Below are 15061 nucleotides of genomic sequence, written 5' to 3'. Positions count from 1 at the left end.
CAGAAGAGTGTGTGGGCGGGCTCTCTCGGCAAGCTCCCGGCACTCGCAACGAATGGATAAGTACATAATCAAATATTACACCATTTTAAAGTCCCCCTTTAGTCAATAATTTTATACCTTAAAACTCATCTTTGATCACCAAAGTGACACATTTAATAACATGTCTTCATGCTTTAGAATAGCCTGAATGCTTCATCATAACCCTTGCTTCATTTAATATACGTGGATCTATGAATATGCTAATTAGCCCGGCCTCCACTCACTCGCATGAGCTCAGACATCCACTCGGTCAACTTACTGAGGTAAACGCTGCACAATGGTATCGCTTTTTACAACATCGGACACATAACTATTTAATATGATTAGCCTTTTGCCTGACTATGTTATCAAACAGCTAATAATGTGTTGCTAATGTTACACAAACCATGTTCCTGTTCGTCATCTCAGTCTGCCTTCTAAAAATAAAAAAAAAACAAAAAAAAAACAACAACAGCGATTTCAAACCAATTTTTGACTTATGAATTTGAACATGGTTTGTCTTAAAGCATATTAAAAACACCATTAAACAACAACATTAAAAACTTGATTTTCACCACAGGGGGACTTTAACATTATTGAAAATACATGCTGAGTTACTGAAACAATCTGTGTCATAGAATACACTTGTCTGTTCACAATGAGCTGACAGTTTTCATTTTATTTACTTTGAAGAGGTAAATTGTCTATGTTGCTATCAGTACGACTTTAAAAGACGCACAAAATGATATTCAAACTCACATTAGATGTTTTAACATTAAATAAAGCACATAAACAGAACCTGTGATGACGCAGAAAAATAGAAACCGTTTCTAAAATACAATCATCGGGTGTCATGGCTAGTTAGGACAAAAACTCAGATTAACATGGAGAAGATACCTTTTATCGCGTGTCGCGGCGTTGCGTCTGGTTAGGACATGGTGTCGGTTGACATGTATAGTTGCTTATATAGTTAGTAGAATGTCTAAAGTGGACCATCGAAATAAAGTGTAACCTGTGACACGATTCCGTTCTGTTTTAAAATTTAAAACAAATTAATTGCAAATTATAGTGGTAAATATTGTGCAAAATAAATATTAATATTAATGTTTAAGAGTTCTGTTTGAAAACAGTCATTTTTGCAATTCCATTTTGTGGCACAGAAATCACAAAAAAACAAAACAAAAAAACAAAAACAAACAAAAACAGTTAAAAATGGGAAAAAGAACAGGATTTCTTACCGTTTTTGAAACAATCTGTTTCCTTGGTTGTCCGATTTTGAATGGAATCCTAGGAAAACAGAAATGCATAATTAGGTAATTAGGCATAATTAGGTAGATTATAAACTCACCTTAGCATATACAGAATATATTTCATTTATTTTCTCATATGAATTTTATTTAATTTTAATTAGTATTTATAATATTAAATTCCATCTTAGTTCTACTCAGTCCCTTTTTACGTTTTCAAAGTAGACTGATTTTGATGACTATAAACAAAACCCCCATCTTGGTCAATTGTTTGATTTAAAGGTCATAGTATTTCATAAGATAATTTTGAGGTTCACTCTGAAAACCCCAGAGGCAAATCAAATCTTCTCATATGGGCCACATAAATCCATCTCAGAAGCCATCAAAGGCGGATGTGTGTAATTAGAAGTGGCTGTCGCCGCTGCCACAAGTCTTCCTGTGGTCTGCTGGGGGGGGGGGGGGGGGGGTCACTGTTTGTGCACATCTTACGCACACATGCACTTTCCTGATGTCTGCTACTGAAGACAGGCATTCACTCAGAGCCTCAGGTGTTCACAGGATGCAGTCTCTCTCTCACACACACACACACACACACACAACATAAGTGTGCCATGGTGGAATCAGTGGCAAACACATACATATGCAACACACATGACAGCAAATGACTACCAGCCACAGGTCACCTTCAGGCATGAACCCTAATAATGAGTTCACAGTTCTCCATGAATCGTAAAAGAGTTCATACTCAGAAATCACTCCAGTTCCAGTGTGACTCTACTATTTATAACGACCAACTATTCTGCATTTCTTTAAACTTTAAATTTAATTTAATGCAATTTAAGTTTCATAAGTTTTAAGAATAACACAAAACATGACAACAGTTGTGTTTTCATTTCGGGCTGATGAAAGCTAAAGATTTGCAGTTCAATGAAGTCGAGAACCACAACCAACTCAGTCTGTCAGTCATTAGACTGATTCAAACTAACTACTTGAGAGATCGAGACTGATTCGTGTCTTGACTCATTTAAAAGCGTCAGCTCATAAGAATCGCTCATTCACAAGTCAGACTACACCGGTTGTGCTGCATATTTGCTTTTCTGTGCCACTAGCGAGGACAAAGCAATAGCAAGAAATATCGTCTTTATTATTTTGGGATGTCTAATACTCTCTCATCAATTTAAATTCAATTAACCTATTTTTGCCCATTAAATTTTGCATGACCGCACCTTAAGTGTTGGGCTTTTCAAAATTTATTAGCAGAGTAAGGGTTCGGTTCAATAAAGTCAGATCAGCCTATGACTTCAGTCCTAACAAAGAAACGCTTTTCAGGAAGTCTGAGAATCAATTTTCACTCTTTAACAGACCTGAAGAGATCCTAACCTTGACACTCCAGCCCTCTGGGTGTGAAGGTATGTTAACTTTGGTCTGGTTTTCCTCTAATTCAACAAATGCAAAAAAAAAAAAAAAAAAAAAAAAAAAAACTGATACGCCTACAGGTCGTCCTTCAGTTAAGTCACAACGGTTGGTTTTGTCTCCAGATAAAATCTCATTCAAAAGAACTTTGAAAAGATCAACTTGTTTAATTTGATACTTATGCCAATATTCTCTTATTTTTTCCCACTGTTTTATGCTGCTGTTAACTGTCAAGCTTAAACAGAGCAAGTTGTCAGAAACATGCTGAATCAAGCAACGCTTCTTAACAGCTTTCTAAAGTTAAATGGCAAACAAACAATCTCACAAAATCAGGTCACTTCAAAAGTTCCAACCAAATTCTTTCATTTCAAATCAAAGGCCTGAAGCTAAAATTGTTTCAAATAGGAAATGTGTCAGATTAATGAAACGTGTCATAATGTTCACTTCTTAGACAATCCAGTCCAGTCTGCAACATGACCCAATCCTTATCTTCTTCCAGTGTTATTTCCGGTCTAATCTTTACTAGAGACAACTGGCATTTAGGACTTTACAGTCAATGGCAGTCTAATGATAACTGGGTAAAAGATCATCCTGACCTATATAATTGACTATGACTAATGTGGACAGAGTATGAATCTCTTTACTTGCATTTGGATGCTACTTCACACAGACATGAGGATAAGGTTTCTGCTGAAATAAGAATCGCCCTAGATCAATGTTAATGCAGCAAACAGATGTGAAGATTCAACAGCTTCAGCTTTTATCATGACCAGCCACTGCCGACCTGATGTTCAATTCATCTTTAACACTACACATCTAAACTCTTTCACCACATCTGAACAGCACAATGCTTTGCTAGTAACAACAGTTACAATGATATGTTTAAGATATGTGCGTATTGTATAATCAAAACCATTCAAAAGTTTGGGAACAGTACAACCTTTTTTTTTTCTTTTTTTTTTTTTTTTTTTTTTACACACGAGAAAAGTTAAGGGATTTTTGAGATCAATTTTGAGTGATGACAGAAATGAACAGTGTCAAAGTTTTGAATCAATTATGAACTTTAAAAAACTTAATTGCAAAATAAAAGGCATTCAGATAATCACAACATTGCTTAATTTTACATGGTCAGCAAAATAATCATGAATATACTAGGAGTATTCAATATATCACTCAGGCCTAAATCTTATAATGGCGATCATTAAAAAAGATCAATGCCGATATGATCACATATACTGTGCGTTGTGTGGGTTTAAATTGTCACTCCATTGAACCTGTCAAACTTGTTAACGTACTAAAGACGTGGCACAATGGCATCACATTCCCATCCGCCGTTCTCACAAATTTCCTTAAGTAAAAAGCAGCAATTAACCGTTCGCTTCCCTTCTTCTCTGTGACATGCGTTGTTTAGTAATTACACCTGAGACAAGCTGGGGTAGACCTGGAGAGAGAAAAAAAACACGTTTTCCACTGCTGCCAGAGCAGGCACCTCTCTCACACACACATCTACACAAACTATTATTGATGTGACGGAAGTATGGCTCCAGAAGATTGATGGACAGCTGGGGATGACAGGAACGCGGCGATGCTGGCTGCGTCAAAGCTAAGGTGTGTGAGCTAATGAGAGGGGTGTGAGGGAGTGTGTGTGTGTGTGTGTGTGTGTGTATGAGAACTTGGTGTGGAGAACAGAAATGACATTGGCACAGCTGAGTGTATATATTATATTATATTATATTATATTATATTATATTATAGTATACATTACATTACACTATATTATGTGACCCTGGACTACAAAACCAATCATAAGTCGCACAGGTAGGTATATCTGTAGCAATAGCCAACAATACATTGTATGGGCCAAAATTATTAATTTTTCTTTTATGCCAAAAATCATTAGGATATTAGGTAAAGATCATGTTCCATGAAGATATTTTGTAAATTTCCTACCGTAAATATATCAAAAACATATTTTTGTGAGTGGATATGCATTGCTAAAGACTTCATTCTGACAAATTTAAAGGCGATTTTCTCAATATTTAGATTTTTTTTGCACCCTCAAATTCCAGATATTCAAATAGTTGTATCTTGGCCATTGTTCTATCCTAACAAACCATACATCAATGGAAAGTTTATTTATTCAGCTTTCAGATGATGTATAAATCTCAATTTCAAAAAATTGACCCTTATGACTGGTTTTGTGGTCCAGGGTCACATATAAATATTAGGGGTGTAAGGGTACATGTATTCGTCCCGAACCATCACGGTAGAAACGACCACAGTCAGATGCCGAATACGGTCAGTCATAGGCGATCCACACGCCAATCCAGAAGGGGGCGTGCGCGGTAATGCAACACTGTTTGCCAAATGCCACAACAGGAAAAAAAAAGCACAGAAGAAGAATAGACGATCAATGCATAGATATTAGAAGTATAACAATATATCGCAATACAAAAATGCAACAATATGTATCATGGATAGTGACAATATGTATTGTGTATAGTTCTCCCTAAATGAAAATTACTGTGTAAGAAAAAATTCAAGTTTACAGAGTTTTAGTGCCAGTTCTACATTGAACTACAATATATAATGTTGAATATAATCTATAATAATGCAATGGGGGAATATTTGTGGGTCCTGATAATGTCTTGTGTTATAAGTAAAAAGTGGCCTACATTATTTTAAATATATCTAGTCAGTGACAGAGTCCAAGCATATTCATATTTTTCTGTATTTTCAGCTTCAGAATCATGAATATTTTTATTCTGGTGTCACCATTGTCCTGTGCATTGGGTTACCAGCACCAAGTCCAAGCCTATTCATTTCCACCCCCAATGTAATACCAAATTTAGCATTTAAATCAACAGTGCTTTTTTTGTTATCCTTTTACTATGTCTTGGAGTATCGCAATAATATCACATTGTGAGTTTAGTATCGTGATATGTACTGAATCGTGACATGAGGGTATGGTTACATCCCTAATAGATATGTTTATGTTTGTTTTTATATATACAGTATCTCACAGAAGTGAGTACACCCCTCACATTTTTGTAAATATTTTATTATCTTTTCATGTGACAACACTGAAGAAATGACACTTTGCTACAATGTAAAGTAGTGAGTGTACAGCTTGTATAACAGTGTAAATTTGCTGTCCCTTCAAAATAACTCAACACACAGCCATTAATGTCTAAACCGCTGGACACAAAAGAGAGTACACCGCTAAGTGAAAATGTCCAAATTGGGCCCAAAGTGTCAATATTTTGTGTGGCCACCATTATTACCAGCACTGCCTTAACCCTCTTGGGCATGGAGTTCACCAGAGCTTCACAGGTTGCCACTGGAGTCCTCTTCCACTCCTCCATGACGACATCACGGAGCTGGTGGATGTTAGAGACCTTGCGCTCCTCCACCTTCAGTTTGAGGATGCCCCACAGATGCTCAATAGGGTTTAGGTCTGGAGACATGCTTGGCCAGTCCATCACCTTTACCCTCAGCTTCTTTAGCAAGGCAGTGGTCATCTTGGAGGTGTGTTTGGGGTCGTCATCATGTTGGAATACTGCCCTGCGGCCCAGTCTCCGAAGGGAGGGGATCATGCTCTGCTGGCACTCATGGTTCCCTCAATGAACTGTAGCACCCCAGTGCCTGGCAGCACTCATGCAGCCCCAGACCATGACACTCCCACCACCATGCTTGACTGTAGGCAAGACACACTTGTCTTTGTACTCTTCACCTGGTTGCCGCCACACACACTTGACACCATCTGAACCAAATAAGTTTATTTTTGTCTCATCAGACCACCGGACATGGTTCCAATAATCCATGTCCTTAGTCTGCTTGTCTTCAGCAAACTGTTTGCGGGCTTTCTTGTGCATCATCTTTAGAAGAGGCTTCCTTCTGTACACTCACTACTTTACATTGTAGCAAAGTGTCATTTCTTCAGTGTTGTCACATGAAAAGATATAATAAAATAGATAAGATATAATAAAATATTTACAAAAATGTGAGGGGTGTACTCACTTCTGTGAGATACTGTGTAATATATATATATATACACACATACACACATAAATGTGTGTGTGTTTGTGTGTGCGTGTGCATGCATGTTCCCTCTGATGGTAGATATAACCTTAAAAAAAAAAAAAAAAAAAGTGTGTGTGCGTGTATAAATATATATACATATATTATTCATTAAAAAAGTAAATATTTTTTAAATCACATTTTCAAGATAAGATACATCCCTGTTCCAAGGAACACAAAGTTCACCTTTTGTCATGCTGTTGTTATGCCTAAATCATCATGGAAAACTACAAGTCATCACCCACGGAACTTCCTGAAGTCCTACCGCTGACTCACCCCAAAAACAGTTTACTACTGCCAAAATTACATAAACAGCCATCACTCAGAGCTCGGCAAGCAAAAAAAAAAGAGAAAGTAAGAAGCCAGACTGAAGTCAATTGTTTCATCTGTGTGATGACGTAGTGAGTTGCAACATCAAGACCTGTTGTCTCTCCTTTCATGTCGTCAGAAAGGTGAGTTCATCTTCGTAAGCAAGTTACGCATCAGTAAGTATTGCTCAACTAGATGTCCTAAATGATTTGACAGAGGAAATCCATTCATCACTGAATGAAGAGGGATTTTCGTTCACCATGGATGCTCCTTGGGTCTTATTTTGTAACCGTGCATACACACACACACACACACACACACACACACACACACACACACACACACACACACACACACACACACACACATTTGTGAATAAACTCTGCGTGCAAACCAGGGTTATCAAGAAGTAAAAGTAAAACCATTAAAAAATAATAATAACAGTATAAGTTTAAGTACTAAAATAAATACAACTAATGAACTAAAATGAATAAGAAATTAACAAATACTAAATATACATTAAAAAAAAAAACCCTAATTAAAAAAAAAATTACAAAAACAAAATATAAAAAAATCTAATTCAGAATATTAACAAAAACAGTTTCTCTTGGCAAGGAATTAAATGCGTAAACAACCTGCAACCATAGCAACCAAAATGATTAACTTTATATTTGCGTCTAAAATCTCATTTGTACATAGTGATGCAATGTTATTGAAACACAGCATGGAAAATTAAAATCACTTTGCAAAATTCCTTCATTAACTTTAAAGTCCTGTTTGCCAAGTTTCTATGGTTCACATCAACACTCCTTTCCAACGTCACAACTCAGGTATCATCGAGTATCACTAGTTATTGCATCAACATTTTTTAGTTAATAACGACTTTTGGACCTGTTTTACACAGAAAACCATTCTATGACTTTAAAACATCTAGAATATACACTGCCTGGCCAAGGAAAAAAGTCGCTGTTTGGATTTTAATAAGCAAATCCTTAAGAATCTATGAATGGATCACTATTACAGTGATTATTATGTTTCTAGCATGTTATATGTTTGGCAACGGTTCTTTAACCCTTAAAGATGGAGTGTGTAGCTTTTCATTTCTTAAACAACCATGTAGGAAGACACATCATGGCCATATTCCAGGATGACAATGTCAAGATTCACCAGGGTTAAAATTGTGAAAGGATGGTTCAGAGAGCATGAAGAATCATTTTCACACATGAATTGACACCTCTGAGTCCAGACCTTCATTTCATTGAAAGTCTTTGGGATGTGCTGGAGGAGACTTTACAGAGTGCTCACCTCTTGTATTGTCAATACAAGATCTCGATGGAAATAACATCACTACAGTTTTTCCATCGAGAGGTGCATCAATTTTTGGTCAAGATTTTGTATTGACAATGCAAGAGGTGAGCACTCTGTAAAGTCTCCTCCAGCACATCCCAAAGACTTACACTGAGGTTAAGGTCAGTGCCAATTCATGTGTGAAAATGATTCTTCATGCTCTCTGAACCATTCTTTCACAGTTTGAGCTTGATGAATCTTGACATTGTCATCCTGGAATATGGCCTTGATACATCTTAATACATGGTTGTTTAAGAAATGAAAAGCTACACACTCCATCTTTTAGGGTTAAAAGAACCGTTGTCAAACATATAACATGCTAGAAACATAATAATCACTGTAATAATGATCAATCCATAGACTGTTAAGTATTTGCCTATTAAAATCCAAACAGCAACTTTTTTGTTTTGGCCGGGGAGTGTAGCACATGAGTCATGTGGGCCAGTTTTATGGGGTTTTTAATGGTGCATTTTTTAACTTTTTTTTGGAGCTTGACAGCATCTGTCATTGTTTACTTTCATCATATGGAAAAAGAGAAGTGTATCTAAGATAACTTCTTTTGTGTTCCATGGAAGTCAGTCTTATGAGCTGGAAAACAGGGTGAATAAATGATGACAGATTTTTTTATTTGGTGATGATGAACTATTCCTTCAGACTCTACTAATAAAGATTACCACATTAACACCAGAGCTGTGGGATAGTTTAACTAGGCTGCCATAAGTCAGAATGTCAAGGTTTGACAGGATGTCAAGGTTCTGACAGGAAGGAAGAAATTCAGTGGGATGATTTTGTACTGTGGGAATCTGCAGCGAAGGTTCTTCGCATACAAGGCCATTTTTACATACAGCCTTATTTAAGTAAGCGGTTAGGCCGTACGATCCGATCCCATGCTCTTGAAGAGGTCACATAAAATGAAGGAAAAAAAAAACAAATCATTTTTTTTATGCAGTATTAACACACTTTATGCTCATTATCACTGCTGAAGCCAATAAAGTTAGTGGATTTAGGTGCATTTCTGGACAGTAAAATGCCCAGACTTGTCAAAACTCATAAAAGCAATCAATAATACATTTAATGTAAAAAGAAAAAGAAAAAGATGACAAATATGTCTTTCAATATATGCTTTTATCATTAACTTTCTATTAAGACAACCTGACATCAGAGATATTTAAAAGATTATGGGAAAATACCAGAGGTTTATTATAGGAACTTCCTGTCTGCGGTATAGTGAGACAGAATATGAAATATTATTTATGGACATACTGTTCACAACAGTATCCTGTGTGGCATCATGTCATTTTGGTTTGCAAATTTGTGCATGATATCATTACAGGGATGCTGCTGCTGCTGCTAAATACTGAGTTTATTATGTCAACCAATGGCGTCTTTTGGACATCAAAACAAGACGGTAATGAGTGGTAATTAACCTTCCATTTTAATCTGTTAATTACAGTGTTGTCTATCCAAACTCGATGTAGAAACTATGGACATCAGGTGGTGTCTGAAGAGATAACGGTCACATGATGGAGTATTTTTGGATTCAGTTTTGAAAATTGGAAGTAAAACTTGTGCTGCACAGCTTGGTGCAACTTAATGCATGTTACAGTTAAGAAATACTCTCTAACATGGTTTTACTATCCCACTGACACTGAAATACAGCTATGAGGTGAAAGAAATGACAGCCAAATAGAACATATTTGATGCTTAAGATACAGCTACGTGAAGCAGAATTATGAGGCCATCGAGATTTCACTGTGGGTGGGATTTCCCAGCCCAACAAAACAAAAATGTGTTTGTGCATCACAGTTGTGGATGATCAGAAAACTCAAGATTAACATGGAAGAGTGAACGTGGCATCATGTCTGGTTATAGTGTAAGACCCATTTCAAGCTAACTTCAATGGACTGTTCACACTTGTAGATAGGTTCTCTTGGTTCTTTTTGTCTGAACAAAAGAAAAAGAAAACGATACATTTAGTCCTGGTTCGCTTAGCATTCACACTGTCATTTTTAACACCGAACCTAAAAAAAAAAAAAAAAAAAAAAAAAAAAGGACCGAGATCCCTGAAAAGGTGGGTCTCGGTCTGCTTCCAAATGAACTCTGGTGCAGTTTGATGCAACAAGGACCAAAGGCATCTAAACAAACCAAAAACAGGATGTGATGTCACAAGATGCTAAAAAGCACAGAATGCTCAAGCATTTATATTTATATCTCATTATAGTCTCCTTACAGCAGTTCATTTGTGTGTAGGAAGGAGGAATTCCTGGCACCGTTTTGACTCTTCATAAGTATAATCATATGTACGCACATACAGCGAGTGCATTTAGCCCAGCACACAGCATTGTTTTGGATGTTTGGAAAGTTCCGTCACAAAACATATGTCATAAATGCCGGGGTTTTTTTATTTGTTTATTTATTTATTTATTTTTGTATCTTTAGGTTCAGTCTTAAAAATTACAGTGTGAATGCTAAGCAAACCAGACTAAATGTATCATTTTGATTTTCGGTCCGGACAAAAAGCACCAAGAGAACAGAAATACAAGTGTGAAAATCTGTTCCAGTTTGCTGAATGACCTTTCCCACATTCTGAGGTTTTACATTTGCGTTTATTCACCATAAGCTCACATTTAATAAATATATATTGCAGAAGAATCACTTGCATAGTTTCTCATTTTCACTCTCTCCAATTTGCCATTCAACCATCTCGTATCTCAGGGGTGTCAAAGACAGGGCCCCTCAAAATTATTTGACGGGAAAAAAGTAAATAAAGTTATAGAAAAACAATTTAAAATTATTAAAAACATTCTCATTCATTAATTATATTTTTATAATATTTAAAATATTTTAAACTCCATGGTTGCAAGTAAAAAAAAAAAAAAAAAAAAAATGTAATTTATTGTTTTAAACAATTTAAAGCTGCAAACATTATTTTGTTGAGTCCTGTTGACATAATAATGTTGATCATTGTATCAACTTAATATTGCGTGTAATTTAAACACAAATTTCTGCGTTAATTGTTTTTTTTTTTTTTTTTTTTTTTAAATAAGTTGTAGTAACTTAATGAAATTGTCCTGATAACTTCAGAAATTAGCAAGTGGATTTCTAGTTCCCAGCATGCTTTCCATAGGACTGGATAAGGAGAATAAATGTTGAAATTAAGTATTATTTTATTAATTTATTTTTGTTTGTTTGTTTTTTAGTGAAAGAAAAGAGTTTCTGTAATGCTTTTTTGTAAAAAGTTTTTTTTTTCTGTAAAAGTTTTTGTGGTTACCATTGTGCTGAAGAGTAGATACATGAAGGTAAAGTGACAAGTAATATCATACTTGTTCATTAAAGATGCATGAGAAAATATGTTAAGCAAGTTAAGCATGTGCTATGATAGCTGTGGATTCGAACTGAAATGGGTAAGATTAATTGGTTAAAGGGCTACAACTCAAATACTGTAGCTGGACAGACTTGGAGTCCGTACACACAGAGACGTGTTCAGCTGTATACGTAAATTTTGTATTGTATTGGCGTTTCGTCCAAATGGATCCGGTGTTTTGGGAGCCTGAAACTGCTATTTTTTTGAAACCGGGTCCCAGAGTGGATAAATCTGAAAACGGCACCCTTGCGCTTTCGTATGTACAGCCAATCCGTATATTTTGTGAAGCAGTGATGTCATCACCCCACGTCTCGACTCTAGTCAGACATCACTACGTCACGTAACAGCAACAACAACAACAGTAGACTACATGCTTGTGTTCGTGCCGCAGAAGCTACTGAGCCTATTAGCTTTACTAAAGCAAAAATCTTCTGCTCCTTTGCTACTACAGTGAGCAACAAATGATTATGGATTGTTGTGTTGGGTTTGTATACAGCGTGCAAGGTTTATGTGCATGCTCCAAGTCTTCTTCTCCATTTTTAGTGTATATCTGTGGCAGAATTGCAGTGCCACATACCGATCTGGCACGTATACTACATTATTTTGAGTCCGTTTAAGTGGTTTCATGTGTACGCAGATATTTCTTGAGATGACACCGTGTTTACAGATTTTTTTTTTAGAACAAGGAAAAAAGATCGGATTGGGAAAGCTCTGGCTTCGTGTGGATGTGGCCTTAATTTCTTTGAGTAATCAACTTAAAAATGCGTGTTTATGCTACAAATTAAGTTCTGAATGTAATTTCACTCAAAGTTGTCATAATTAAAAAAAAATAATAATTGATGCAAGCTGTTGCGTTAATTTTTGTTGTTGAGCCAACACATTGTTTTTTTGAGTGTACAAAAGGATTGATTGATTGATTGATTGATTGATTGAAATCAAACATCTGAATTAGGGATGCAACAGTTCTTGGTAAAAAAGAAAAAAAGAAAAAAAGAATATATCGAACCTTACCGTTCTCCACTTACGGTTCGGCATGCACTTGCACCGCGGTTCATCTAGAATGACGATGAATCTATTGGCTACTATGGTTTGTTGGAAATAGCAACATGTAAAACAGACAGACAGAGTTCGGATAATGTATGTTTTAGTCGATGAATGCGCATTCTAGCTTCCCAAAACGTTACAACAGCGATGATCAAAAAGCATGGACAAAACTGTCACTTTTGTAAACTTGCTTCACTGCGAGTGCCGTATGATCGAATACGACGTCATAACCCGGGTGTTGACAGCAGGTGAGATATGAACAGCATAAGTCGCTATCTGTGTTTAAACTAAACTCATTTAAGCCTTGCTAATTTAAACATTCATGAGCAAGACGTGAAAGAGAACTCGCACGCGCTATGAGAAGATTTGTGCGTGCGGCTCATACCGCGCAAATACCAAGTTCTCTTTCAAGTCTTGCACTTGTACGAACAAAATCACACAAAAATTATGCCAACATGCCCATTTTGGCGAGTATCCTAGCATTAGTCAGTTATGTCTTAAGTGAACATATAACAGTAAAAAAAAATACAACGCATGTGTAACAGTACTGGATCGTGCATTATGTCTTAAAGGGAAAGAACTGCTGCCTGTGTTTTTAATGTTAATCAAACAACAAATGACAAAGAAATCACTCACTGCTCTTGACTGAATAGCTTTTGTAACTTCAATATTGATTAATCTTTATTTAATTTATACAGTGAAGATAATATGCAGTGTTATTTTATATTTGAGTACTTTCATTTTCTGTACCTCTGTTAGATACCTGAAAAACCTGAAAAGCACTGCTTATTTTATTTGAATCTTTGCTCTATTTTATTGATTTTTGCTGTTGCTTGTAGTTTGATTTTTTGTTCTTATTTTCTTTATTTTTATTTGACAGTAGCCCAGTTTTCCCTGAATATAGCACATACCGAACCGTACCGAAACCGTGATACTAACCGAACCGTGAGTAATGTGAACCATTGCACCCCTAATCTGAATCATACTGAAGAACCCACAGAATGAATCTCAAATGTTTGATAGTTTATGCCCCAAATCTCAGATTTATAGTTTCATCAGAAAAAGGACGCCATAGAAATTCATGCTCAAGGCCTGACCTATTGGCCAACAGATGTGACCTTTAGAATTAAAATGAAGCGTTACATTACTGCTGGTAATTCTGCAGAGTTAATAAATGATTGCTGTATAGATGTGTCACTTTCATGTTGACCTAAACAAAATCCTCTCCATTCACAGATGCACAGAATCATGAAAGGTGCCCTGTTCTGGAATCTAAGGCTTTACGATATCAGCACAATCACAGACGTGCTAGTGACAGAAGCACGAACAAAGCTCCGTTCAGACTTGCAGCAAAAATTACGCAGAAAACAGGCAAAATTGACTCACGCTACACATCAGCCCGAGTGGAGAAGTCAGCTAATGGAAGCTCTATCTGTTGAGACTGCAGTTTTACGCCGGGATCTTATCTACAAGGAGTACAGAGACTTGGTTGAAGACTAGGGAGCGACAATTGTTTTCATGGCGACCCCAGTGTCAGAATGGCCACGTCACTCTATCTAGCAAGAGGCCCTGAATGAATGCAGTGGGTCAGCCTGGTTAATAAAGGATTCTTTCACCACCGGCCTTCACCCCAACACTAAGCATACTGGAGAGGAAGCATCCTCTGCTGGCCGCTGACCTTTCAGTAGGGCCCTGTGACGCGGATTCAATTTCCGAAGTCGAATGTCTGACAATGCAAATGGTAGAATGTTTAATACGTCAAAAGGAAAAGCCAGAAAAGCAATCCCCCCTCTGCTTTGGACTCTCCAAAAGAATGACGTTTTGATGTTTTGTTACGTTAAAATGCTGAATCGTTTCAGCCATAGTGGACTTAGTATGAGTTATGACACAAATTTTTTGCATGAAGCGGATTGCTTCAGTGTGGTCACAAAGCCATGAGCCAAAACAAATGCATGCCTGTTCATCATCCCCTCAGCATCCAAAGTTCATTCACATTATGCCAATCATTCAGACTGAAAATAGTGACCTTAAAGGAATAGCTCACCCAAAAATGAAAATTATCCCATGATTTACTCACCCTCAAGCCATTCTGACGAACACAATAAGAGTTATATTAAAAAATATCCTGGCTCTTCCAAGCTTTATAATGGTAGTGAATGGGGCTCAAGATTTTGAAGCCCAAAAAAGTGCATCCATCCATCATAAAAGTAATCCATACGACTCCAAGGAGTTAATAAAG

At 36.6% G+C, this 15061-nt stretch overlaps 1 protein-coding gene across 2 annotated transcripts in view; it reads right to left on the bottom strand.

Annotated features, from left to right (window-relative positions):
- Positions 1 to 15061, bottom strand: part of bin3 (bridging integrator 3) — a 73604-nt gene that overhangs the window by 56083 nt on the left and 2460 nt on the right. For both annotated transcript variants that reach the window (XM_051902267.1, XM_051902265.1), the window contains exon 2: positions 1257 to 1305. Coding sequence is in view for 1 of the 2 variants with exons in the window: in XM_051902265.1 (XP_051758225.1) it covers positions 1257 to 1305 (49 nt within the window). In the remaining variant the exon portion in view is untranslated. The remainder of the gene's footprint in view (positions 1 to 1256; positions 1306 to 15061) is intronic.

Source organism: Ctenopharyngodon idella, chromosome 8 (assembly GCF_019924925.1).
Source record: "Ctenopharyngodon idella isolate HZGC_01 chromosome 8, HZGC01, whole genome shotgun sequence".
Classification (NCBI taxonomy): domain Eukaryota; kingdom Metazoa; phylum Chordata; class Actinopteri; order Cypriniformes; family Xenocyprididae; genus Ctenopharyngodon; species Ctenopharyngodon idella.
The sequence above is the reverse complement of the archived record's forward strand: the minus strand, read 5'-3'. Positions and strand labels throughout refer to the sequence as shown.